The 27,008-nt window shown below is 43.9% G+C and overlaps 1 protein-coding gene across 1 annotated transcript in view; it reads left to right on the top strand.

The window, feature by feature from the left end:
- Positions 1–27,008, top strand: part of FCRL5 (Fc receptor like 5) — a 63,609-nt gene that overhangs the window by 25,938 nt on the left and 10,663 nt on the right. Inside the window, exons 9-16 of the mRNA XM_062190158.1 lie at positions 6,085–6,363; positions 9,894–10,172; positions 13,636–13,914; positions 14,357–14,473; positions 15,106–15,133; positions 16,097–16,179; positions 16,366–16,434; positions 18,820–19,092. Coding sequence (XP_062046142.1) covers positions 6,085–6,363; positions 9,894–10,172; positions 13,636–13,914; positions 14,357–14,473; positions 15,106–15,133; positions 16,097–16,179; positions 16,366–16,434; positions 18,820–19,092 — 1,407 coding nt within the window. The remainder of the gene's footprint in view (positions 1–6,084; positions 6,364–9,893; positions 10,173–13,635; positions 13,915–14,356; positions 14,474–15,105; positions 15,134–16,096; positions 16,180–16,365; positions 16,435–18,819; positions 19,093–27,008) is intronic.

The following is a 27,008-nucleotide window of genomic DNA, read 5'->3' as shown; positions in this document are numbered from 1 at the left end:
TTCATTGTTCTCAGAGAAGATGCATGGTATTATTTCGATTTTTTTTAATTTGTTGAGACTTGCTTTATGGCATAGTCACACCTTCCTTTTGAATTGATCCCTTAATCATTACATAGTGTCCTTCTTTATCTCTTTTAACAGTTTTTGTGTTAAAGTCTAATTTTATCTGATATTAGGACAGCTACACTGGCTCTTTTTTGGTTTCTGTTAGCATGGAATATCTTTTTCCATCATTTAACTTTCAGTCTGCACATATCTATGTCGATGAGATGTGTTTCTGGTAGGCAGCAAATAGATGGGTCTTGTTTTTTAATCCATTCAGCCAGTCTGTATTTTTAACTCGAGAGTTGAGGCCATTTATATTCAAGGGGAGTATTGATAAGTAATTACTTGACCCTGCCATTTTTCCATAAAGATTCCAATTGTCCTATTGTTTACTTTGGATTTCTTTTGTACTTTTACTGGAGGATTTTCTGTCTTCTCATTTTTTCATAGTAATAACTATCTTTCTGTGTTTCTGTATGTAGCACATCCTTAAGCATCCTTTGCAAGGCTGGACAAGTGGCAACAAATTCTTTCAATTTCTGTCTGTTATGGAAGGTCTTCATTTCACCTTCACTCATAAGTAAGAGCTTTGCAGGGTACAGTATTCTAGGTTGACAGTTTTTCTTCTTTTAAAACTTGGACTGTACATTGTGATTTAATGCTATAACTAGTACTCAAACAGTATTTTTCACTTTGTGTTGCTATGTGGGTGCAAACTGTTGAAATCTTTACTTAATATATACTAAACTGATCTTCTGTATATAAAGAGAATTGAAAATGAATCTTGATGTGAATGGAAGGGGAGAGGGAGCAAGAAAGGGGAGGGTTGCGGGTGGGAGGGAAGTTATGGTGGGGGGAAGTCATTGTAATCCATAAGCTGTACTTTGGAAATTTATATCCATTAATTAAAAGTTTTAAAAAAAGGAATGTATAAAGGATTTATTTGCAAAGACTACAAATTTCCAGTTGGGAATAAGATGTAGAAAGGCAGAATCAAACCAGTTATCAGGAGGGTGGCTGTTGGGGTTTTGGGGGAGTGTTAGCTGCCAGCTAGCCAGCAAGCTATTGGGACTATTCCCCCCCAAAGCAAAAAAAAAAAAAAAGAGTTGGACTATAACTCAGCATTCCCTTCTAGCCTGTAGGGTTTCTGATGAAAGTTCTGCTGTGGGTCTAATTGGTAATATTCTGAAAGTAATCTGGTATTTTTCTCATGCATACTTTAGAATCTTTCCTTTATGTTTCACTGTGGAAAGTTTGACTACAGTGTGTCGTGGTGAAGATCTTTTCTGGTCATGTCTGTTAGGAGTTCTATGTGCTGCCTCTACTTTGTTGTCTTTCTCTAAATTGGGGGATTTTTATGTAATTATTTCACTAAATAGGCCTTCTAGTCCATTCTTTCTTTGCACACCTTCAGGAACTCATACTCATATGTTAGGTTGTTTGATAGTACCCCATAAATCCCCAACATTGATTTTTTTAACTTTTATTTAATAAATATAAATTTCAAAAGTACAGCTTTTGTATTACAGTGGCTTTTTTCCCCCCATAACTTCCCTCCCACCCGCAACCCTCCCTTTTCCCGCTCCCTCTCCCATTCCATTCATATCAAGATTCATTTTCAATTATCTTTATATACAGAAGATCGATTTAGTATATATTAAGTAAAGAATTCAACAGTTTGCACCCACACAGAAACACAAAGTGTAAAGTACTGTTTGAGTACTAGTTATAGCATTTATTCACATTGTACAACACATTAAGCACAGAAATCCTACATGGGGAGTAAGTGCACAGTGACTCCTGTCCAACATTGATTTTAAATTTTATATTTTATTCTTGTTTCTTTTTTTTTTTTTGGTCTGACTGTAAGATTTCCAAAGATTATCTTCTAGTTCAGATATTCTTTCTTCTGCCTTGCCAAGTCTGCTGTTAAGGCTTTGCATTTTTTATTTGATCTATCGAGTTCTTCATTTCTAATATTTCATTTTGATTTCTCTTTAAAATTCAATTTCAAGGAAAAATTTTCATTCATGTCACATGTAATTTTCTTTAGTTTGTGAATTTGCTTCTGATTGCTATTGAGTAATCCTAGGATTAATTTTTTGAATTCCATTTCTGGCATTTCATCAGTCTCTTCATATTGACATTCTAGTATTGAAATGTTGTTGTGTTCCTTTGAGGGAATCATGGTGTCTTCCTTATTCTTGTTTCTTGAATTTCTACACTTATTTTCAGGCATTTGTGGAGTTAATTGTTGTTTTTTTCCTCTGATTGCTTTTATCTTTCAGCAGTGCCTCTGTGGTTTAGTGGAATGTCTGTACTTTCAATGAACACCAAGAGGTATGTGGTGGTTGTATCCAGGGAGCTCTGGTTGGTGCTCTAGTGTGGAATGAGTATCCAGGGTAACATCCAAGTTGGAAGTGATAGCTCTCCTCTTATTGACAGAAGGGGGTAAGGGGGGTGGTCACTCTGTTGTGATCACCCCCTCACCTCGTCTCTTTCAAGCTGAGCAATGCCTGGGTGTTAGTCCCCAGTGTGTTCAACACTCATCTGCATGAATGACCTGTGCAGTCCTCACTGTGAACATGGTTCCAGCTGCAGCGAGCTGCCCCGGCAACCATGGAGTTCCGAGAGTGTGGCTCTGCACTCAGAGCTTGTCCAGAACCCCAGCTTCACTCTACCCTCCTCATGCAGTCACAGTGTTTTCACAATCTCAGCACCCAGGGCTCCCATGGTCAAGGAGTACAAGAGGGTCCACTCTGCTCCACTAGCCTGCCCTGTCCACAGAGAGACTAAGGGGTTCCCAGAGCTACTGCCAGTGTGTGTTTCACCCAAGTGGATGGAATCCAACCCGCCCAGGCAGACTCAAAGTCAGTAGCAAATGTGGATTTTTTTCCCTCTGGTAAAATCCCTGGACCACAAGCATGCACAATACCCACTGGATGCAGTCCTACTCCTTTCACAATCGAGCTGGGAAGTACAAGAGCCCTGTGGGCAGCTCTTCCTTTCGGTCAGGATGGCTCCCTCTCTCCACCTGTTGCCAGGTTGGCACAGCAGAGCTAGTGTTGTTGCCCCAATGACAAGGTGGGGACAGTCCAACTGACTCAAACTGCTGTGGTTGGCCCTGCTGACAGACCCCACAAGTTGCTGGGTGCACACAGAAGAGCTGCAGTAGCTGCTGCCTGTTTCTGTCCAAAATGGCGCTAGCCTTTTCACAGCTAGCCACAGGGGCCGGTGAAGAGAGGGAGGAGGGGAGAGATAGATGTGCCACTTTGCCCTCCTCCTCTAGGTGAGCAGTCACCCAGCACCCCTGAGGGTTCTGGACAGTGCAGTCCACTAGACCCTCCCTCCAGCTGTATCAACAGTGTCTCCAACCAGTGCAGCCTGACCTCACCTTGCTCAGCGCAGCAGGCTGCGGGGTCTTGTGTTGTGTTCTCTGCTCGTTGCTGTGAGTCTGTGCCTTCCACTCGGGTTGAGGCCATTTCCACTGCGTTCACAGGACCTCCCACGGCAGTTTTCCCTGCAACTTTCCCCTGAGTGCACCTTCTGCTATGTTCACGTAGAGTAGACCTTCCTGTTGCTGTCCCTCCATCTTGCCTTCTTCTGATGTCCATCACCTTATGACTGGGTAAAGAAAATGTGGAATATATACATGATGGAATATTAGCCATAAAAAAGAAAGAAATTTTGACATTTGCAACAAAATGAATGGAACTGGAGATCATTATCAAAAGAGAAATAAGCCAGATGCAGAAAGACAAATACAATGTTTTCTCTTAAATGCAGAATGTAATACAAGAAGAGTGTAAACATGGTTGTTATATTATTTGGTATATAGATAATTATAAATATTGTTTGCACTTAATTATACCATCTATATGACAATATACCTCTTTCTCAGACATGAATCTCACATTTTGTGTCATTAGTATTCCTGAATTCAAGAATATATAGTACATATGTGTACGTATGGCATATCTACATATGAAGTGAATATGGCAAAGTATTAAAAATTGTTAATTCTTAAAATTAAAATATATATTTAAAAATATATATGACAATCTTATGTAGAAGTGGGAACACTTACTAATTTACTTATTTTACAAATTAGAAAACAAATTTAAATCTAGTTTGCTATATGTTGCCCAAACTTTCATTACTATTAATGTAGTATTGAAACTCATGCTCAGAGCTCTTGATTTGAGGTCCAGTATTAATTTTACAATAAAACAACATCATCATCATACCAGTCATTACATTTTCCATTACAAACTTTTGGCCAGGTTAATGGTGGCAAAATTGTTATAATAACTTAGTTTTTTTCTTAATTTAGCTATTTCTTAAAACACACAATTGTTTGTGTGCCTGTAACTTATAGAAGGCCTCTGAAATCATTACATAATAAAAGGAAAGAATTTATATAAAAGAAGATGAAAAATTACTTTAAGAAACAGAAAACAATACCAAAGTCCTGTGGATAGTCCCCATATAATTAAACAAAGCATGGACTCCAAATAAAGCACAAGAAATAATTTTAAAAGGTCAAATGAGATATGATAAGGTATTGAGAAAAGATACCAAAAAATCTGGTAAAACTCTGGGGGATAAAAAAATAACAAAACTTGAATGAAATCCAAATTTCAAGCAGTAATAATAGAATGGATGTCTCTAAAATCTGTTAATTGAATGAAGAATCCATTTGAGAAAATAATAGAGAATACAAATAGAAAATAAAATACAAGAAGAAAATACAGGCAGTAAGCTGTAGTATGGATATCGGACAATGGAGCTCTACCACATATGGATAATTAAATATCTTAAGTTAGCAAACCAAAGTAAAAAGAATTGTAACTATTGTAAACCACTGATATAGATTTTGAGACACAGGGTAATCAACGGTGAGTATTGTGGTTACTGAATAGAAAGTAAATACTGTTGTAACATTGAAAATATAAAAAGGAATAAGGAAGAAAAATCAGTTGGCTGGAAGGAGAAGGAGAAATAAAAGAACAGTTATTTTCTCATAACTAATCTTTTGGTAGTTGGAAATAAAAAATAATTGACATTTTTAAAATTAATGATAGATTTCAAAACTCCTATTTTGTAAATCATTTCTGAATACTTTATGGGCAGTACTCATCACTAAGGAGTTACCAAAATTCCCTGGAAAACCAACCTAGTAGTCTGTAGAGTCACAAAGGACAAAATGGGTGAATTGTGCAAGCGGAGCAACTATAGATGGACAATAAGTAATAAAAGTAAACCTCTACAATGATCTGATCAGGGAGTGAGGAAACAGGAACTCTTACATAACATTAATACAAGTATAAATTTGTCTAATCAATTTGGCATTATATATCTCCATTTAAAATGTTCATATGCCTCATCCCAGAAATTCCACTGAGAATTTATCCTAGAAAATTCATGTATGAATGTACAATGATTTTTCCGCAGGATTGTTCAAAGCAGCACTATTTGAAATTTGAAACAATAATCTAACTATCCATCATTAGGGATTTGCTTAAATGTTATCATGGAAATCCCTTCAACTAAATCCTTTATGATTGTTAAAAACAATCCAAAAATCATCAAGTTGTAAATTTTAAAGAATGCATTTTATTGTATGCAAATTATACCTCAATAAAGTTTATTTTTTAAAGTGAATGGTAGAGATTTTTAAGTAATGACATAGGCAGATGCCCATGACATGTTGCTAAGGGAAAAATCATGCTGTAGACCAGTGTGTTTATTGTGCTGCCATGTATGTGAGTTATTTATGTATTTATTTATGTGATTATGTGAGTGAACTTATACTTAGAGAAGATCTAAACAGTATCACGAACCACTCAATAGAAGTAATCTCAAGAAAATTAAAATAAAGGAAATTGTAGAACTTCATATATTTTACTTTAAATGATTCTGTAGGATTTGATTGTGTGTGTGTGTGTGTGTAGTGAGGAGCTCTGTTTTTTTGTTGTTGTTGTTGTTTTGTTTTGTTTTTTAAGATACTGGTGTCAACTAAGTCATTTCCTTCCTCAGTTCCAGTGTCTCGCCCTATCCTCACCCTCAAGGCTCCCAGGACGACGGCTGTGGTGGGGGACGTGGTGGAGCTGCACTGTGAGGCTATAAGAGGTTCCCCCCCAATCCTGTACAGATTTTATCATGAGAATGTTATCTTGGGGAGCATCTCAGCCCCTACTGGAGGAGGAGCATCCTTCAACCTCTCCTTGACTGCAGAACATTCTGGAAACTACTCCTGTGAGGCTGACAATGGCCCAAGGACCCAGCACAGTGACACAGTGTCACTCAGTGTCACAGGTAAGCTGATCTTTCTAACTAGCAGCACAAGGAACAGATCATCTCACCCACCTTCCCCAGCAGCCAGGATTGGAGCTCAGTTTCCTCAGCCATTCAATATATGATATTGCGACATGCATTCTTCCAACATGATTTCTATCTGGGAGTTTTGGATTCTACATGTTCAGGAACTTGCACTTTATTCACTGTACCCTTCCACGCCAAAATTCCCCCAACAAAAGATGAAAAGTTTTCCAAACACAAGCTGTAACCTGGTCAGCAGTTTACAGTAAGAAAGCTTTGAAGCTCATTGTGTCTCACCTCAGAAGATAGTTGGCCACAGTTTTCTCTGTCAATCGTTAAAAAGCCAAACATTCCTCTACTGACGCTCAAATTTCTCTCTAGTTTCTCCTGCTTCTTTCCCAGGGTGGTTTGGGGTCCCCACCCAGGAACATGATTCTCCTGCCTTCTTACATACACTTGTTCCATTCAGCAATAGCCCTGTCTTCCACATTCCCTGGTCATTGGCTGACCTCCTGGTCATGCCCACTTTCAATGCAGACTTTAGCATCTCACTGTCTTCCTCGCTACCAGACATTCTGCCATCATCTCATGACTTGGATTTCCACATGTCTCATTCAACACCATGCCCTGCCTTCCTCTCCACATTGGTTACCTCTCCCACAAACGCACACTACTCCATCTCCAAAATGAGTTTTAAGCACCTGTTACCTGACCACAATCTACTATCCTTCTATTTCCTTCAACTCCTACTATCACTTTCTTTCATATCTCAATAGAACTCCCAGTTTATTACAACTTCTATATCCTCCCTAATCCATCAGACAATAACACTGTCAACTCCTACAACCGAACTGAGATCTATCTCTGTATCCATTTATTAATTCTTGCCTATTCTTCCTGAGGTATGTGGGGGAGGACTCTACCCTTCATATCATGTGAACATCTCCATCTGATCCCTAGATTCCATACTTTAATGCATTCTCGGGAACTCTGTGACCTGCTATCCCTTTATCTCTGGCCCCCAGAGGGCTACTTTCCATTGGCATTTAACATGATATAGCTCTCCACATCTAGGAAAAATTCCTCACTTAATCCCACTTATGCCTCCACCCCCTGCTCCACCATACCTAAACTTCCAGAAATACCTTCCCAGGCTTGCTCCATTTCTTCATTACCCACTAGGTCCTAATACACTAGGTTCTTCTGACCTCTTTACCAAAATGGTTCTCATAGAGACTACCCATGATCTCCATGGCTTTAAATCCGATGGCCATTTTCCATCACGCATCTTACTTGATCTCGCAAAAATACTCCATACTGCTCAGCATTTCTTCCTTCTGGAAACCCTTCCTTCCTTGACTTCAGTCAGTTCCATCCTATTGCGGTTCTTGTTTCTCCAGCCACTCCTTCTCAGTCCTTTTTACTACCTGCTCCTGTTACAGACATCTTTAAGCACCAGCATCTTCCAGAACTTTGATCCGAACACTTATCTAAATTTTCTCTGGACAATCTTGAAAACATCACCCATAAATGGCCTGGACATCTATAAATAATTATACCTAAACTACTATCTCTAAATGGGACCCCTTATCTGCACATACTTCACTTCCATTCAGTATCTCAAAACTCATCACCTGAGTTTCTCTAAAACTGAACTCCTGACTTCCCCTTCTTTTTGTGGCAGACACTCCTCCTCATTCAGACAGTACAAGGCAGAAACATAGGTGTCTTCTTTGACATTTCTCTCCCTCACTCCTCATAGTCAGTTACTCATTAGTTGTTTTGCTTCCTAAATATTTCTTGGATCTCTTTCTCTCTTTACCACTGCTATCCCAGTCAAATGCACCATTATTTCCAATTATTGCAATGCCACCCAACTGCCCACTAATCTACTTCTGTCCCGGTGAAGTCCATTTTGCAAAACAAGGTCAGATGGTCTTTTAAAAGGACAAATTGGGTCACCTTACACCCCTGTATAAGTCGACTTACGGACTTTCCATTGCTCTGTGAAGACAGATCAAAATCCTCAGCGTGGCCAATGAAACTCTACCTAGCTCTCCAGCCTCCTATTTTATGACCCTATTCGGATGTTTCTACTGCTGCTGGCACCTTGCTTCAGTAGTTCATAGGGGCAAGTCTTCCTAGTTCAGGGCCCTTGCATGTACTGGATCCCTTCTTCACGTGGGGATTAATTTCAAATGTCACTTCATGAGGACACCCCCCCTGACTGACACATACTAGGTCAAATTCCAGTATTATACAATCCATTGCACCCTGTCCTTTGTTTTTATTAATTAGAAACATTTTTAAAGATTTATTTATTTATTTGATAGGCAGAGAGAGAGATCTTCCACCTGCTGATTCACTCCCCAGATAGCTATAACAGCCAGAGCCATGCCAATCCAAAGCCAGGAGCCAGGAGCTTCTCCTGGATCTCCCACATAAGTGTAGGGGCCCAAGGATTTGGGCTACCTTCTACTGATTTCCCAGGCCATGGCAAAGAGCTAGATCAGCACTGGAGCAGCTGGGACTTGAATCGGTGCCTATATGGGATGCCAGAACTGCAGGTGGTGGCTTTATCCACTATGCTACAGCGCCAGCCCCAATTAACAACAGTTTATTTTATGTGTGTATTTTTATTTAATTGCTTCCTATCAGCAATTAATTTTTTTTAATTTATTTTATTTATTTGAAAGACAGTTACAGAGAGAGGTAGAGCCAGAAAGAGAGAGAGGATCTTCCATTCTGCTGGCTCACTCCCCAAATGACTTCATTGGCCAGAGCTGCGCGGATCCAAAGCCAGGAGCCAGGAGCTTCCTCCAGGTCTTCCATGTGGGTGCAGAGGCCCAAAGACTTGGGCCATCTTCCACTGCTTTCCCAGGCCATAGCAGAGAGCTGAATCAGAAGTGGAGCAGCCAGGAATCAAACCAGTGCCCATATGGGATGCCGGCACTGCATCCCACTGGGGCTTTAACCCACTGCACCACAGCTCGGGCCCGTATCATCCCTTTTAGACTGTAAGCTCTATGAGAGTAGAGACTACATCTTTCTCACCATTGCATCTCTATCAGAGTCTTGTTCCTTACTGATTACTCAATTAATATTTGATGAATGAACATAAGAATGAGCAAATAGATTGATTACTACTCATTCTCTAGTGGGTTTCATTTCTGAATCACATCCCCAGCTATGTTAGCTATGAATCTCTCCTATTCTTTTGCACTGATTTCTCCTTTTCCCCAGTTGTCCTTGGACTTCTCATAGGCCTAAGTTTCCGTTTAATCTTTGTTTTCAGATTCCTCAAATACACCTGAGTTTGTATATCCCAAAGTGTGTGTGTGTGTGTGTGTGTATCTTTGCACTTAAGTTATTATTTCCTGAAACCTTAAAAAGTTATACCTTAGTTCTGAGTAATGTCACAAGATTCTTAAGGACCAAGAAAAATGGTTTTGTTCTGCTTGAAATGTATTTAATCGGAAGGAATATATTCCAGCAAAAGGAGCTGACAATCGTTTTCCCTCCTTCAGTTCCAGTGTCTCGCCCTGTCCTCACCCTCAGGGCTCCGAGGGCCCAGGCTGTGGTGGGGGACGTGGTGGAGCTGCACTGTGAGACCCCAAGAGGCTCTCCCCCAATCCTGTACCGGTTTTATCATGAGGGTGTCACCTTGGGAAACAGCTCAGCCCCCTCTGGAGGAGGAGCATCCTTCAACCTCTCCCTGACTGCAGAACATTCTGGAAACTACTCCTGTGAGGCCAGTAATACACTGGGAGCCCAGCAGAGTGAGATGGTGACACTCAAAGTCACAGGTAAGATGGCTCTGCCCACCAGCAGCACAGCCAAGAACTGACTGTGTCTTCTCTTCCCATCAGTTGAAAAGGGAGACACAGGGCTCTTCAGGGTTATTTGCTGACATAGCAGCTCACATCCTTCATGCCTACAGTATAGAAAGTCTGGGGTCCTTCCTATGGTAGCTTTAAGGAACCCAGACTTTCCAGCTTACAGGTCACATAGTCTTGAATATGATCCAATCTCAATAAAAATGCAGACTTTTCTAGAACATAGGCTACAACCTTTTTTATTATTTGAAAGAAAACAGACAGGCAGACAGGGATCTCTCATCTGTTGCTTCATCCCCCAATATCCACAGATAGCTTGGGCTAGGCCAGGCTGAAGCTAGGAGACTGGAACTCAATCCAGATCTCTCACATAGGTAGCAGGGACTCAAGTACTTGAGTAATCACTTGCTGCCTCCAGAGTGTGCATTAGTAGGAAGCTGGAATTAAAAGCAGTCAGAACTGAAACCCAGGCACTCCAATAGGGAAACGCAGGCATCCCAAGATTAACTGCTGCACCAAGTGCCTGTCCTAGACTAAATTCTGATCTGCAATTATGATCCAGAAAGGAAATCAGAGAATTCTGAGTATAAGTTGCTGACTAAACCACTCCTTGTCTGGGTTCTTCTCTCATTGACTCCTCTCAAGGTTCTTTCATTACAAGGAAAATAAGCATTCCTTACATTTCCACAATAAAGCCTCTTGTTAATATTAGCTGTGCTATAGCCTTCCAGAAGAGAGACCCAGTGAGCCTTAAAGCAATAGACACAAGTTACCAAGGCAGAGAAGGGGAGATCAGAATGGTATAGAATGGAAACAGTCACCTATCAATCAGATTCTCAAAAGTGTTCTTTGTTCTCTTGCCATGAAGGGTAATAACCAACACAAAATGCTTCTTGTGACCTTTGCATTTCTTTGGTGCTGGCCCTCTACAAAGCCAGATCTCTGAAACTTGTTTGGAGAGACCTGTATATAGCAAAACTCTGCCTAAGGCTGTTGAGTTGAAGATTCTAAACATGGCTCTGAAGATAAATAGTTGTATGACCTTATACTGACTTAAATTTCTCCACTCAAATGAGGGAAAAATCAGACAAGATAGAAGTCATGGTCATCCTCTGCTCTAGCATTCTGTGATTTGGGCAGACAGAGAATATGAGCATGCAGTCTCAAATGTTCCTGGAAGTAAATGGGCAAAAGGATAAGTTGGTTGTCCCTGCTCCTGGGTACATCCCAGAGAATCAGGAGATCATGCAATGGTATGCAACACTCTGAGTAACATAAGCAAAATATAGACTCATATTTTTAGTGCCCTCTTGGTCCCATGTTTGTCCCAGGAATAAAGAAAAACCTAAATGAGCAGCTGATTCAAGAATGCTAGCCCAGGATCCAGAATCTCACCAAGGTGACCAGTCTGGCCATTTCTGTAGCATACAGAAGGTGACATGATTTCTGATTTGATTCTTCCCATTCAGCTAGCTCATTCTTCTTCCCTCATCAGCAACATCTGCTTCTGCCAATTTTCCTGAGATTCACAGGAACTATTGTCACATGCATTTCACACTTACCTCTTAGATTCCCCCATACAGGCACATGCTAGTGACCAAGTACTGCTTCCTCTCTCCCTACAACAATAAACCAGTACATCATAGCTTCTACATGCTACATCCATGATTTTCTGCTCACCTCCCTTCTTTGTTTCTATGATTTCCTTGTGAAAATGTATGTTGTTTCTAATGCTGCTGTTATCACAACTGAAATGCTTATTGAGCAGCCTGGATGAATTGCGTTTGAGTTCTGGAACTACAACATGACTTCTGGAGAATAAGAACTGTTGGAAAAAAAAAAAAACCATTTCTCATTCTCATGTTTAGCAACGTCACCATCATCAACACTCTGGGTCCTCATCATGCGGCAGGCCCTGTGCTTACTGCTTGACAAGCAATGTCTCATTTAACCATTAACCCACACCTCTGAGGGTTCTCAGTTTTCAGAAGAGGAAACTGACGCATAGAGAGATGAAGTAGCTCTCAGTCACAAGCAGTAATGGTAAATCCAGATTGAAACATAGCCCTATCCAACTCTCAACACTAAACTGTGTCATCCTTCATGGCTATATTTTAACAAAACATTTTAGCCTTTAATAATTTATTATTCTGAAATAATACATAAATCTTGATGATAAAGTTTCAAATGGTATAAAAGAGACAATGTTAAAAAAATAATAAATGTGTAAGCACAGGCACTGTGGCACAGTGTATTAAGCAGACACTTGCAATGCTGGCATCCCCACATCAGAACTCTAGTTTAAGTCACAGTTGCTCCACTTCCGATTTATCTCCCTGCTAATGCATCTGAGAAAGCAGCAGAAGATGGTCCAAGTACTTGGACCTCTGTCTGGAGGGAGCTCCAGACTCCTGATGTTGGCCTGGCCAGCCTTGGATGTTGTGATCATTTAGGAGTGAACCAGTAGAGGAAATATGTATCCCTTGTATCTCTCTCTCTCTCTCTCTCTCGCTCTCGCTCTCCCCTCTCTCTCTCTATCTATCTATCTCTCTCACTGTGCCTTTCAAATAAATAAAACAAATCTTCTAAAAATATAAAATAAATAAAGATCTCTTTTTACCTGTTGATGTACCCTTGATATCCATATACTTCCCAAACCCCAGACATGATCACTATTAACTCTTTCATGTATATTCTTCTATAAATAGCCTACAAACATAAAGGCACAGAATTGTTATTACAAAACTAGAATATTATACAATTTGCAGTTGTCTCTTAAAACTAAATCTTTCCTTTAGTTTAAAAGTACAACTTGGATAGCTTTCTTATTTCATTACCTTGTCTAGTTTTTGTTGTTGTTGTTGTAATCTAAAAGGCTATAATAGAAATCCTTTCACAAATATCTTGGCATATTTTATGCCACCATCTCTAAAGGTGATGAACCTAGAAGTAGACTTGGTAGGTCAAAGTTTATGCACATTTTAAATTAGGTAAATATTGCCAACTTGCCATTCAAGGCAAGGTCTTATATTTGCATTCCTACCTACAGCAAGATGCCTGATAATCCACAATCTTATCAGTGATATATGAGTCTATTTAAGCTTTGCCAATGTGATGGATGGGAAAAGAATAGTACCTTATGGCTGCTGAATAGACTGAATATATTTCATTTGCATTAAAGATGAGACTCTTTCTTTCTATGCATTTTTAGCTATTTGAGGTTTTCAGTGATTCCTATGCTTTTACACTCTTCTACTGGGTACTTTTTGTACTTCAACAGCTATTTACAGACCAAGGTAATTAGTTTTGTCTATCACTTGTATTCCACTCTAGTTTCCAACACTGAGATCTTTTTCCTTTTGCTTGTAATACATATTTTTCTTTGTGGATATGTTAAAAGTAGAAATTATGGTGTACTTTTTGTCTTCCTCAGTTCCAGTGTCTCGCCCTGTCCTCGCCCTCAGGGTCCTTAGGGCCCAGGTTGTGGTGGGGGACGTGGTGGAGCTGCACTGTGAGACCCCAAGAGGCTCTCCCCCAATCCTGTACCGGTTTTATCACGAGGATGTCACCCTGGGGAGCAGCTCAGCCCCCTCTGGAGGAGGAGCATCCTTCAACCTCTCCCTGACTGCAGAACATTCTGGAAACTACTCCTGTGAGGCTGACAATGGCGTGGGGACTGAGCGCAGTGAGGTGGTGACACTCTCCATCTCAGGTAAGTTTCTCATGCTCGGGCCACAGATGTGGACAAACAGTACCTCCAAGGAAACTGGAAATGCGCACGATGCCTGAGGAGAGGTCTTCTCAGGGGCAGTAGGCAGAGCTGCTGGCTCTCCAGACTGTTTCTGAAGTGTTTCCAAAGCAATGGTTCTCGGGAAGGAAGACGAGGGCAAAGGACGCTCCTGCATTTAGAGCTCATCAACTGGCTCAACTTTCCCCACTGACCACAGCCCCTCCTGCCCATCAGCCACACCCAGGCACAGAGATGAGCTCACACAGAAAGATGAGGGCCACTTCCTGTGCCACACCAGCATCCACTCAGCCCCAGATCCATGGTCACCTAGGGTTATGTTCTCTGCTAGGCCCAGGCATCAGCTTCAGGGGCGAGAAGTGTTCATGCCTCTCCCTCTAGCTTATGCATTGGGTCTCCTCCTCAGGGCTGACTGAGAACAGAAGTGGTCCTGTTGCCACAGGAGTCACCGGGGCACTGCTCAGCATAGCTGGTCTCGCTGCAGGGGCACTGCTGTTCCATTGCTGGCTCTCAAGAAAAACAGGTACACAGCTCCCTGCATATCTCTGCCTGAACCCATGCCCTACATAACTCCATTCCTATCTCCATTCTCCTCCCCTTCCATCCCATGCTCCTGCCCCTCCCCTTCTGGGTCCCCGAGAATTCCTCCTTATGGGATGTAAAGTTTCCAAAACAACCCTGTTAAGTGGAAGATGCCCTGCTGAAACGTAGTGTATCCAACCTTGTAAACTGCAGCATCTCCCTTGCTACCCTCCCAAGACTCCCAAACAATGGAAAGAGGAGGGAAAGACTGAGAAATAAAAGTGAAAACAGAGAGCAAATGGGGTTGGGTAACTTACTAATTTTTTTAAATGTATGAAATTTTTATAACTAGTCAAGTCTATTTTGCTGCTTCCGGCCATCGGTTACTATCCTTTAAAACTCCAGGTTGAAGGATTATGGTCCATGGACTCCCCTTCCACATTATAATTATGCCCTCTGGAGGGCAGGGCCCATAGTTTTGTCCAATCAGTTACCTCCCTTGAACCTAGCAAAGAAAGGTTCAGGTCCCGTGACAGCAGCTCCTGGCACTTTCTAGGTGAGACTCCTAGGAGGTTTGCACCTGGAAAGGATCTCCTTTTCATGAATCCAATGCTCATCTGCTTTATTTTTCAGAGAGAAAGCCTGCCTCTAATCCCTCCAGGTAAGACAGGGCTATATTCCTGGGTTGTTAATGAAATGGAATTGAATCGATTATCACCAAGAGCACAGTTTCTGCTTCAAGTTGCTAGGTGTGTTCCATCCACTTCATGTTGTCACTGCCCTTGGGGATACCTCAAGGAAATGACCAGGACTTTTTACCCACCCCCATAGCCATAGAGGCCTTCTCCTCATATCAAGTGTTAGTTGCTTTTTCCTTTATCAACTCACCTCCTTGTACCATTGTTGCCTTGGTTGATTGAGTGACCACTATGACCATTGAATCCATCCATGTCTTGAGATGATTTAGCTTAATCAGCCTAGAAAGCTCTAGACTTGGTCAATCCAATTAACATCTCTTCTAACGGCAGCCAGAAGGAGAAAGTTAAATCCTGTACCTACAGAAAGGGCATTCTGGCAGAAAAATGTTGTGCCTATGAAGAAGGGGCCTCCATCTTGGATCTTGAAGGCTGCCTTTAACAGCCACACTACAGCTAACAAACTACCCCTGGGCAAGCTCGTGGTAGCAGTATCCAAACCATGCTGAGCTCCTCTGGGCCTCTTGGTTTACTGATTTCTCTGGGACCTTGATCTTTTTGAGAGTGCAGGCTCTGGAGCCAGGTCTGGATCTTGGCTTTCCTCCTGACTGGTTTATGTGATCTTGGCAAGTCACTTCACCTTGTAGAATCTCCATTTCTTTCACCTATAAAACAGGTATAAAATTGAGCAAACGGTGTTGTTATAAGCATTAGCACCATGCTTGTTACATCCCAAGAAGCCATAAAAATCTGGAAGTATAGATATTACTTTATCATGATTCGTAATGCAAACTCATAGACCATTTGTTATGTGCTCTGTATCCCAGGTTTGGCAGCCACCCTGTGTTAAAAACTCAGTAACTGCCAGTGATCCTTACAGCTACTTTGCCAGGATTTCTGGGAATCATCCACGTTTCTATGTCTTACAGGAATTCTTCAGACTCAGACCCCCAAGAGCCCACTTACCACAATGTACCAGCCTGGATAGAACTACAGCCAGTGTACAGTAATGGTGAGGACCACAGACCCTGTTTGGGCAGGAGCTGCAGAGTTGGGACAGGAGGTGAAAAGGGACTGTACAGAGGCCTGGAAGGATCTGATCTTTCCAGAGAACAAACTCTGACTGGGGGAGGAGGAAGAAGTCAGGCAAGAGGCAAGAAACTTAGCATCCTCTGAAACATCAACTTTTTTTTCTAAGTAAATCCTAGAGGAAGTGACGTGGTTTACACGGAAGTACGGAGAATCCAAGGGGAAACCAAACCCACAGGTAAGGCCTGAGAAAGTCTGTTCTAATCAAACCTCAGCTTTGACAGCCTGCTGCCATGTAGCTCAGTCTCCACCCCACCCCCTCAGCAGGTCTGGGCCAACAAGTCACAGAGCCGCCCCTCCCACTGGGCTTCTTGTGCTATGCTGCCGGGATTACTCCAAGCCCACCAAGCACCACTGCAGTCTCCGTTCCCTCCAGGTGGCCCCAATATAACATGAGTCACAAAACCGCCTCCCTGGGCAGCCACTAACTGCTCAGAGCCTCAGTGTTCCCAGCTGTAAATGGACTGGGACTATCATTCCCTTGGTCAGTTTGGCCTGCTATAAGAGAATACCCTAGACTGTGTGGCTTAAAGGACAAACTTATTTTTCACAGTTCTAAATCCTGGAAGTCCAAGATCAAGATGCCAGCACTGTAAGGTTCTTGTCAAGGGCCGTCTTCTTGGTTCGCAGGAAGAGATGCCCCCTTTCAATGTCCAAACATGGCAGAGAAAGAGATCAGATCAGTTCTCTCTCTCTCTCTCTCTCTCTCTCTCTCTCCTCTCTCTCTCTCTCATCTCATCTTGTCTCATTTTATCGAATCACATCATGGCCTAATTGCCTCCCAAAGGCCCCACCTCCAAATGCCAATACACTGGGTGTTAGAGCTTCAGCACACAAATTCAGAGAGGGACACAGCTATCTGGTCCACAACGTTTACCTACCTACCATTAGTGTTCTTTTTTTTTTTATTTATTTGACAGGTAGAGTTATAGACAGTGAGAGAGAGACAGAAAGAAAGGTCTTCCTTCCATTGGTTCAATCCCCAAATGATTACTACAGCCAGCGCTGCGCCCATCCGAAGCCAGGAGCCAGGTGCTTCTTCTGGTCTCCCATATGGGTGCAGGGGCCCGAGCACTTGGGCCATCCTCCACTGTCCTCCTGGGCCACAGCAGAGAGCTGGACTGGAAGAGGAGCAACCGGGACTAGAACCTGGCGCCCACATGGGATGCCAGTGCCGCAGGCAGAGGATTAGCCAAGTGAGCCACTGTGCTGACCCCCTACCATTAGTTTTCTACTGCTGCTGTGACAGATTACCACAAATTTGGCAGGATTAAAACATACAAAATATTCCAGCTCAGTAGGTCAAAAGTCAGACACTGTCTCACTGGCTACGTCAAGGTGTTGGGAGAGCTGCATTCCTTACTGGAGAATCCAGGGGTGAATGTGCTTCTTGCTTTTTCTAGCTTCTGCAGGCCACGCCCTTCCCTCAGCCCAAGTCCCTCCTCCATCTTCAAAGCAGCTCTCTAACCCTGCTTCCATATTCCTCTGACCACAGCTGGGAAGATGCTCCAGTTTCAGGGACTCACATTATCTGATTGGGCCCACCTGGATAATCTAGAACACTCTTCAAAGGTCACATCTGAAATGTCCTCTTTTCCATCTAAGGTGGCATAGTCACAGGTTCCAGGGAACAGAACATGCACACCTTTGGGGGGACATTACCCTTGCTACCACACAGTCTCTTAGTGTCATTCTGAGGGTTAAACGAGGAAACAGATGTGGAAATGTTGTGAAAACAGCAGAGTGCTGAACAACTGTGGCGTGTCCAGATGCTGGCAGTCCAGCTGTGTCCTCAGTCGTCACTCCTGGCAGGTGGTCTGCAGCGAGGGAATCGGGGCACGGGCTTTCCTCTCTAACTTTGCTTCATAAAAAGCACTGTACAAGTTGTGCCAATCTCTTCTATGAGACAAGAGCATTGTGTCTGTGCCCATTCTTGGTTCTATAGCATCACTCCAACAGTTAGGAACTCATTCCCACTTACAACTCCCTTTGGGGTGAACACAGTTATTACCCTGGTTTCACAGGCAAGGAAACTGAGGCATGGGCACCTTAAATCACTTTCCTGAAGCCACATTACCAGTAAATCACACTTCTAAGTGCTACAAATAAACACATGAGATATATTATATATGTATGTATATATATATATATATATATATATATATATATATATATATATATCCCTTAGAAATGTACCTGTACTGGGTCGTGTGTGTGTGTGTGTGTGTGTGGAAAGAGAGAGAGAGAGAAAAAACTGTACCATATATGGAACCATAAAGACATATGAGGGGATGATTTATTTATAGCACCCAGATCCCTAACTGGCACGTAGAAATTGTTCAGTACATGATGGATGGTAGAAAATCACACATACACAAACATAAACACGCACATAGGTATAAACTCAGGTATCGTTACAATAACCCTACAGGCAGATGATACGGCTTTTCCCGTCACACAGCTAAGACAACTGAGGTGGATGTCCCAGAGGTGGCAAGGTAGCCTGGGCCCTGAGCCTGCCTGTAAAAGAGGCACCAGGCCCCACTACCTCTGCGGTGTGCAGAAGACGAATCTGTGATGAAAGAACCGATGAGACACAACATAAATGCCTTTCTTCTGCGAGGCCCCGGGCAGCTGAGAACAGCGAACACAGCGCAAGGGGATGTTGCAGGGAGGGCTGGGCAGCGCTGTGAGGCTGGGGAGGGAAGGACCAGGGGGAGTGGCCGACTGGATGAGGGCGGCACCGAGCTGTGGGGAGAGCTCCAAGAAGCTGCCACAGCTGAGCACTTCTCTTCTCTCCACAGCGCCCTCTGCACCTGCGCTCCTCGGGAACAAGGTGAGTGTCCTGCCACAGGTGGCCTCGCCCGTGGACATACAGCTCTGGCCTCACACATGTGCTTTCTCCTCCCAGGATTCCGGTGTCATCTACTCCCAGGTGAAGGGGGCCTCCGCCTCCAGGCCCAAGCTCTTGACCTCCTTGGCCCCTCACAGATGAGTCCACACATCACCCAATTGCTGTCTCATCTTCTGCTCCCAACATTGCCCCTGGGGGAGAGGACGCCCTGAAAGGGAAGATGTAGAAGACCCCAGACACATCCCGTGCCCACCGTATCCAGTGCCCGCGCTCTCAGCCTGAGCAGAGCCAGGGCCCGGCAGGTCTCCATCTATCTCCCAGGCTACAGCTCTGCCTGGCCACAGTCTTACTCCCAACAAGGGACACATTGTGTCTCCTGGCTTCCTTAGAGGGCTTCAGCTTTGGTTGCTATTTCAGGCCCTGCTTTTATACACACCCCACCATCTCTCCATGAAGACTGAACCTCCACTCCAACACAGAGCTCCTGCTCCTGGTGGGTGTATTTCTGATCACCATCAGTCCTTGGGGCTGCTCTGGTGCTCAGCTACGTGGGATATACACACACCAACGACACTGAGCTGAGCCTCTCATGGTTCTCCCCATAGTAGGGCTGGATTTCACCCTTCTCCTGTCTACAAGTCTGAAGTCAGCCCCCGATGCCAGGATAATGTCCATGTGCCAGTCAAGTGCATGGATTTCACATCCCAGTCCCAGGTCCTTCCCTTCTTGCCAAAAGTAACTGAGCAAAGTCAAGGCAGGAGGACCAGGGATGCAGACAGAATGTATACTGGAGTAGAGAAGGTGAGAAGGTGCTTGGTTACTATTGAATGAGTGAATGAATGAGTGAGGAAGACACTATAAGTAGGTAGACTGGAATTTGATCCTGTGTGCTCCCTAGGAAATCCATGAGGCACTCAAAAAAAAAAAAAAAACTGTTCAGCAGGAAGGAGGGTTGCTCAAATCATAACGTGCTTGTGGATCTCCTGAGGAGCTGGTGAAAATGCGGACTCTGATTCAGTGGGACTGGGGAGAGCCTGAGCCTGCATTGTGAACAAGCTCCCGGCCGAGGCTGGTGCTGTCGGTCCGGGGGCCATAGGGAGAGACGCCTGTGTAGAAGACGGGCGGGCTCTGCTGTGCTCTGCTAACTCCTTCACAGGATCACACAGCTCCGCACTGAGCCTTCCTCTGGCCAGGGCACCACCAGCTGCCCTTGTTGAGAGAGCTTCTCTGTGGCACACTGGGTAGCTGCCACCCCTTGATTCCCCCCCACCCCTCTCAGGCCTCACATTTTCCCATGAGAAGAGTACATGAATATACCCCTTAGCCCTTTCCATTCAAAGCTGTCCTCTCCCGCGTCTGAGCCCCGGGATGCTCTGTTCCACACCCATGATGTCTGTCGCACCTTATCTCGATCTCTGCCCCAGCGGATGGTTACAGCGGGCATCATGTCTAACCTCATTGCCCTGAAATAAAATCCTGCCTGGGATGTTCAAGACCATCACCCGCATCTCCAGCCTCCCCATCGCTGCCCTGGGTGGAGGATGCGCCTCTCTATTGCCCAGCACAGCCTTTTTTCCCAGCCACTGCCACCTGCTGGAATCTTGCTGCTTCTACACGCGCCCGGTCAACTGTCAGCCCTCACCAGCATTCAAGTTTCTCCTTTGGACTCCCACAGCATTTTGGCATGGTGAGACTTGGAATCACCTGTAGCTCAAACTAGGAGGGAGCTTAGAGTATATTATGAGGCCAATCCTAATTTGCAGTTGGGAATGGACAACCAGAGAAGAGAAGCTGTATTTGAAAGTCACACAATCCATCGGTAGCAAAGCCAACACTGAAATAAACCCAGGGGCCCTGACCCCCAGGGCCATGTTTTGTCCTCTACATTACTCCCTATTACAGAAATATATGCCTTCCTCTGTTTCCCCACAAGGGTGACAGCAAAAGTCCACTACATGTATATGAGGGGTCTTCATGGAAAATGCGTAGTATAAAAAAAACCTGCAGGGGTTTAAAATTTTTGCACCAAAAAAACTTATCTTTTAATTCCATTTTTCCACAAACCTTTCCAAGTAGCTCCATAGGCCAAGCCCAGCATGGTGTCTGGCATCCAGCTGGTGCTCACTGATCCATCATCATATTTATTTACTTGAAAGACAGAAGGGGAGACAGAGACATCTTCCATCTGCTGATTCACTCCCCAAATGGCCATAATGGCGAGGGCAGAGTCAGGCTGAAGCCAGGAACCAGGTGCTTTATCCAAGTCTCCCAAGTGGGTCCTGGAGCCCAAGCACTTGGGCCATCTTCCACTGCTTTCCCAGGCCATTAGCAGGAAGCTGGATGGGAAGTGGAGCAGCCTGGACTCAAACTGGTGCCCACTTGGGATGCCGGCACTGCAGGTAGCAGCTTAATCCACTACATCCCAACATCAGCCCCACCAACTCACTATTAATCAAGGGAAATTCAATACATGTCCTTGGCTCTCAAAATTTTTTTATATTAGCAGCAAAATAATGTTTGCCAGATCCACCTGTCAGGCTAAGGTGAATGCTGTCTGTTGCAAAACCTGCATGACAGGCCAGTGCTGTGGCTCACTAGGCTAATCCTCCGCCTTCGGCACCAGCACCCCAGGTTCTAGTCCCAGTTGGGGCGCCGGATTCTGTCCCAGTTGCTCCTCTTCCAGTCCAGCTCTCTGCTGTGGCCCAGGAGTGTAGTGGAGGATGGCCTAAGTCCTTGGGTCCTACACCCGCATGGGAGACCAGGAGGAAGCACCTGGCTCCTGGCTTCGGATCGGTGCAATGTGCCAGCCATGGCGGCCATTTGGGGAGTGAACCAATGGAAGGAAGACCTTTCTCTCTGTCTTGCTCTCTCTCCCTCACTGTCTAACTCTGTCTGTCAAAAAAAAAAAACCTGCATGACTGGCAGTTTTCTGAAACACAAGAGAAAACTCATTCATCTGTCCCCTGTGAAATGTGCCCACAAGAGCAACCCCGTGCCATGAACTTTAAAAGGATCTGCCTCTACTGACCGAGAAGTGCCTGCAGTTTCAGGAACTAACCCTGACCTCCTTTCAGACACACAAGGCTTCAAAGTTTGAGAAATCAGTCGGTGACTTCAGGCGAGCAAACTGCATAGAAAAGATGACGGCTTCTACTACGGCCAGCGAGGATGGCTTTGCGCTTTGGTGGCGCTCACCTGGCATGAGCCATGTCAGTTTGCACCATGGCTGTTTACAAACACTTTGGAGCCAGCAGTTTGCAGCTGAAGTGAATTTTAGCTACTGACCATGCCAGCTCCCAGGCTCCAGGGTTTGGGGCTCGGTTTCCAGAGTTGGATAAAGCTGTCTCAGGGCAACTGGGCTTCGAATGCCAAGCAGGTGTGCTGTACCCTTGTAGCTGGAGTGGCTGTAGCCACTGCTTATGCTGTTCCTGAGGTTGTAAATTCAGCCTGCTATATATGCCAATCAAAGGTCCTATTTCCAGGAGTCACTGTGCACATGCTCCCCATGTAGGACCTCTGTCCTTAATGTGTTGTACTATGAGAATTAACGGTAAAGCTAGTCTTAAACAGTACTTTATACTTTGTGTATCTGTGTGGGTACAAACTGTTGAAATCTTTACTTAGTATAGAGTTGATCTTCTGTATATAAAGATAATTAAAAATGAATCTTAATGAAGAATGGGATGGGAGAGGGAATAGGAGGTGGGATGGTTTGGGGGTGGTAGGGCGGGTATGGGGGGAAGAATTGCTATAATCCAAAAGTGTACTTATAAAATGTATATTTATTAAATAAAAGCTTTTTAAAAAAAGAAATAAAAAGTCCTATTTCCTGCTGGCACTTGGGGACATGACCCAACAGCACCCTCTTTAGCACACCATGTACTTCCCACCTCCACCCTGGGCTTCCCTGCTGGACTGGTGCAGAAATGTACAGAAATCGACCTTGATAATGAGATATTGGTGTTAAAAACTCCTCTATCTTGTTCCTTCCTCCATCCTTCCAAATGCACCTATCAGAGATGTAAAAGCTTGATATGGGGACATCCAGAGAGACCAAGCAATCAACTCGCTGCAAAGTGGTGGCCAGGTTGGGAACACACACCCTTACAGCATGTGCACCTCCCTCCCTATCCTCTCCCATTCTCTCTTATTGCTGCTCCATGGGTTTATACTCTGCCATCCTGTATTGGTACACAACCTCCTACCTCAGACTGTTTTTCAGGGAGCCAGAGCTAAGTGAGTATCAGCCAAACGTGGGCACGTGGGGCTTGTTGGTAAGCTGCCAAACACATGGCCTCAGCAGGTGGCAGCTTCGGCAAAGCCAGGAGCTTTGAAAAGGTGCCTACTTTTCCTTGAACTGATGTAGCTTCTATGAGCGGCTGTGACCCTAGCAAAAATTCAACCATTAAAAGAGAATGTTTTCATTAAATCCTTTGACATATTGGGAACAGACCAGCATTTTCTGCTTTCATTGCAAGGCAGCTGAGTGCTCTTTGTGCCACCTGGCTTTTGAAGCTTTCCCATGTTAAGGACTTGACTACATAGGCAGGGCTGGGTCTCCTGACCCAACCTTAGCAGAGCCTTTCACAAAATGCAGCTCCCATAAAAGTGTAACAAGGGAGCAGGTTTCTTTGGCCTAACTGCAGATCGAGAGAGGAAAGCAGCAAGGGTAGCTCAAAACTAAAAGAAAAAAGTCTGTTCACAATGTGTTTAGGGAGGCCACATTTCCAAATCGCCCAATGTAGCTCAGAAGACAGAAGCACTAGGTTCAAAGGGGGACGTTTTAAAATTCCTCAGTAGGGGCCGGCGCCGTGGCTCAACAGGCTAATCCTCCGCCTTGTGGCGCCGGCACACCGGGTTCTAGTCCCGGTCGGGGCACCGATCCTGTCCCGGTTGCCCCTCTTCCAGGCCAGCTCTCTGCTGTGGCCAGGGAGTGCAGTGGAGGATGGCCCAAGTGTTTGGGCTCTGCACCCCATGGGAGACCAGGATGAGCACCTGGCTCCTGCCATCGGATCAGCGCGGTGCGCCAGCCGCAGCGCGCTACCGCAGCGGCCATTAGAGGGTGAACCAACGGCAAAGGAAGACCTTTCTCTCTGTCTGTCTCTCTCTCACTGTCCACTCTGCCTGTCAAAAATAAAAAAAAATAAAAAAAATAAAATAAAAAAAAAAATTCCTCAGTAGGAAGGAATGGCACTGCCTAGATGGATTTCCAGCCCCTGTTCCAGAATGATAATTGCTCAGTGGCCAAAAAAAACTTCTTGCTAGAATATTTGTACCACTTGAGTTAAAGTTATAGGCTGTAGTCTCTGGTCAGACGTAACAGACGTATGGCATTCTGGTGAGACTACCATTACAAGCTCCACCCTCCAACATTACTCCACCCTCCACGATTTAAGCATCAGCCTCTTCAGCAGCACTAAGCATTGGTCTCTGTGGACATAATTTTTATTGAGAAAACTGAATAGAAGATAGGACTTGGCTTGTTACCTAAAGTCAGTGGTCTGGAGCCAGTGCAGACCGGTGTGTCCTACTACGTCTCCAGACTCTTTCCACTAGCAAGTTTAACCTACTAGTTAAAATTAGGATAATTTGAACATAAAAAAGAACAGTGGCTATAACAAACTACAATACTCTAAGCTTTTAAACTATAATATATTAATTTTTTTGTTCCCAAAGAAACCTTTTATTTAAGGAGTACAAATTTCATAAGGACAACTTTAGGAATATAGTGATTCTTTCCACTATACCTACCCTCCCACTCCCACCTCAACTCCTCCTCCCTCTCCTATTCCCAGTCCCATTCTCCATTATGATTCATTTTCAATTAACTTTATACATCAACTCTATACTAAGTAAAGAGTTCAACAATTTGCACACACAAAAAAAATTGTTTAAGAACAAATTTGATAGTTAATTCTCATAATACAACTCATTGAGAACAGAAGTCCTGCATGGGATGGATGTAAGTGCACAGCGACTCCTATTGTTAATTTAAGAATTAACACTCTTATGTATGAGATCAGTGACCACCCAAGGCTCTTGACATGAGCTGCCTAGGCTATGGAAGCTTTTTGAATCCACAAACTCTGTCAGTATTTAGACAAGGCTATAAACAAAGTGGAAGTTCTGTCCTCCCTTCAGAGAAAAATACATCCTTCTTTGATGACCACTTCTTTCCACTGGGGTCTCACTCTCAGAGATCCTTCATGTAGGCATGTAGGACTTTTTTTGCCACAGAATACACTAAATTTTTAAAGCAATCACAAGATAAATACACACACCCCCCCATAAAAAAAGAGAGCAGAGAAAAAAATTCTTCCTTACAGAAGACAACAGATAATCAACATAGAAGGAATGCTGCTATGAGGAAATCACACTTTGCATTCCATGGTAATAATTGACGCTGGAGCACAACAGGTGTTGAAACAGAACAATGAGAGGTTTCTGTGCAAGAGGAGATCCTCATGGTCGCAGCACATCACCACCCCCAGTACTGGCTCATCAGATGGGGAAGGTATTTTTACAATGGAAAGATCTGGCAAGGCCTTCACCACGTGACCAAATGCAGCATCATTAGCAGTGGGGAATATTGACCCCATGAGCTCCTTAATGCAATGCAGGGAGAGTATAATCCCACTCATGAAGAGCTCTTGTCAAAAGGCTTATCCAGATCCTACAGGAGGAAAAAAACTAATCCAGAAAATGATTCGTTCTGACTGGAAGCCCTCAAAACTTCAATTCATGGACGGTGACAACACAAGGGCAGTGTAACCCAGAGAGACTAAAGAACCAGGACAGCCAAATATGAACCTTGGTGGGTTCTGTATTTTAAAAAAGCCATAGGAGCAATTCTGGCCACAATTATGGAGAGTTGAATATGGATTATGTATTATTGATGCTATCAAATCAGTAATTTTATATCACTTTCAAAATGCATTTTAAAATATCTTGAATACTTTCAGATAGTTTGTTTTAAATCTGTATGTGGGTAGGTTGGTATGAGTGTGTGTGTATAGAGAAAGAGCAAGAGAATGCAAATGTGACTCCAAAAATATTAACAATTGGTGAACATAAAGAAGGGAAAACCAGTGTTCATTGCACTATTCTACCTCTCAACTTTTTTTCTTATATTTGGAATTTTTAAAATAAAACATTGTGTGGAGGAGAATGGAGCACACCAGACACCTCCTGCTGAATTTATTTTTTTAATATTTTATTTATTTATTTGACAGGGAGAGTTACAGACAGTGAGAGGGAAAGACAGAGAGAAAGGTCTTCCTTCCGTTGGTTCACTCCCCAAATGGCTGCAAGGGCTGGAGCTACCCAGATCCGAAGCCAGGAGCCAGGTGCTTCTTCCTGGTCTCCCACGTGGATGCAGGGGCCCAAGGACTTGGGCCATCTTCTACTGCTTTCCCAGGCCACAGCAGACAGCTAGATTAGAAGAGGAGCATCCGGGACTAGAACCGGCACCCTTATGGGATGCCAGTGCCACAGGCAGAGGATTAACCCACTTCACCACAGCACCAGCCTCTCCTGTTGAATTTATAGGGTTCCTGAGGTGCTGATAGAACCTTACCCTGTCCTATGAACCACCCTTTCCACTCCAGGTACAGAAAGAACCACCACTCATCCTTGGCAGTGAAGGGTTCCCTGGCTGAAAAAGACCCAAACAAGACATTGAGGCTGATGACCAGGGTTTTTTTTTTTTTTTAAGATTTATTATTTTATTTATTTGAAAGACAGAGTTACAGAGAGAGGTAGAGCCAGAGAGAGAGAGAGAGAGGTCTTCCATTCCACTGGTTTACTCCCCAAATGACCGCAACAGTGGGAGCCAAGCAGATCCAAAGCCAGGAGCCAGGAGGTTCTTCAGGGTCTCCCATGTGGATGCAGGGTCCCAA

This window comes from Lepus europaeus, chromosome 5 (assembly GCF_033115175.1).
Source record: "Lepus europaeus isolate LE1 chromosome 5, mLepTim1.pri, whole genome shotgun sequence".
NCBI lineage: Eukaryota > Metazoa > Chordata > Mammalia > Lagomorpha > Leporidae > Lepus > Lepus europaeus.
The sequence above is the reverse complement of the archived record's forward strand: the minus strand, read 5'-3'. Positions and strand labels throughout refer to the sequence as shown.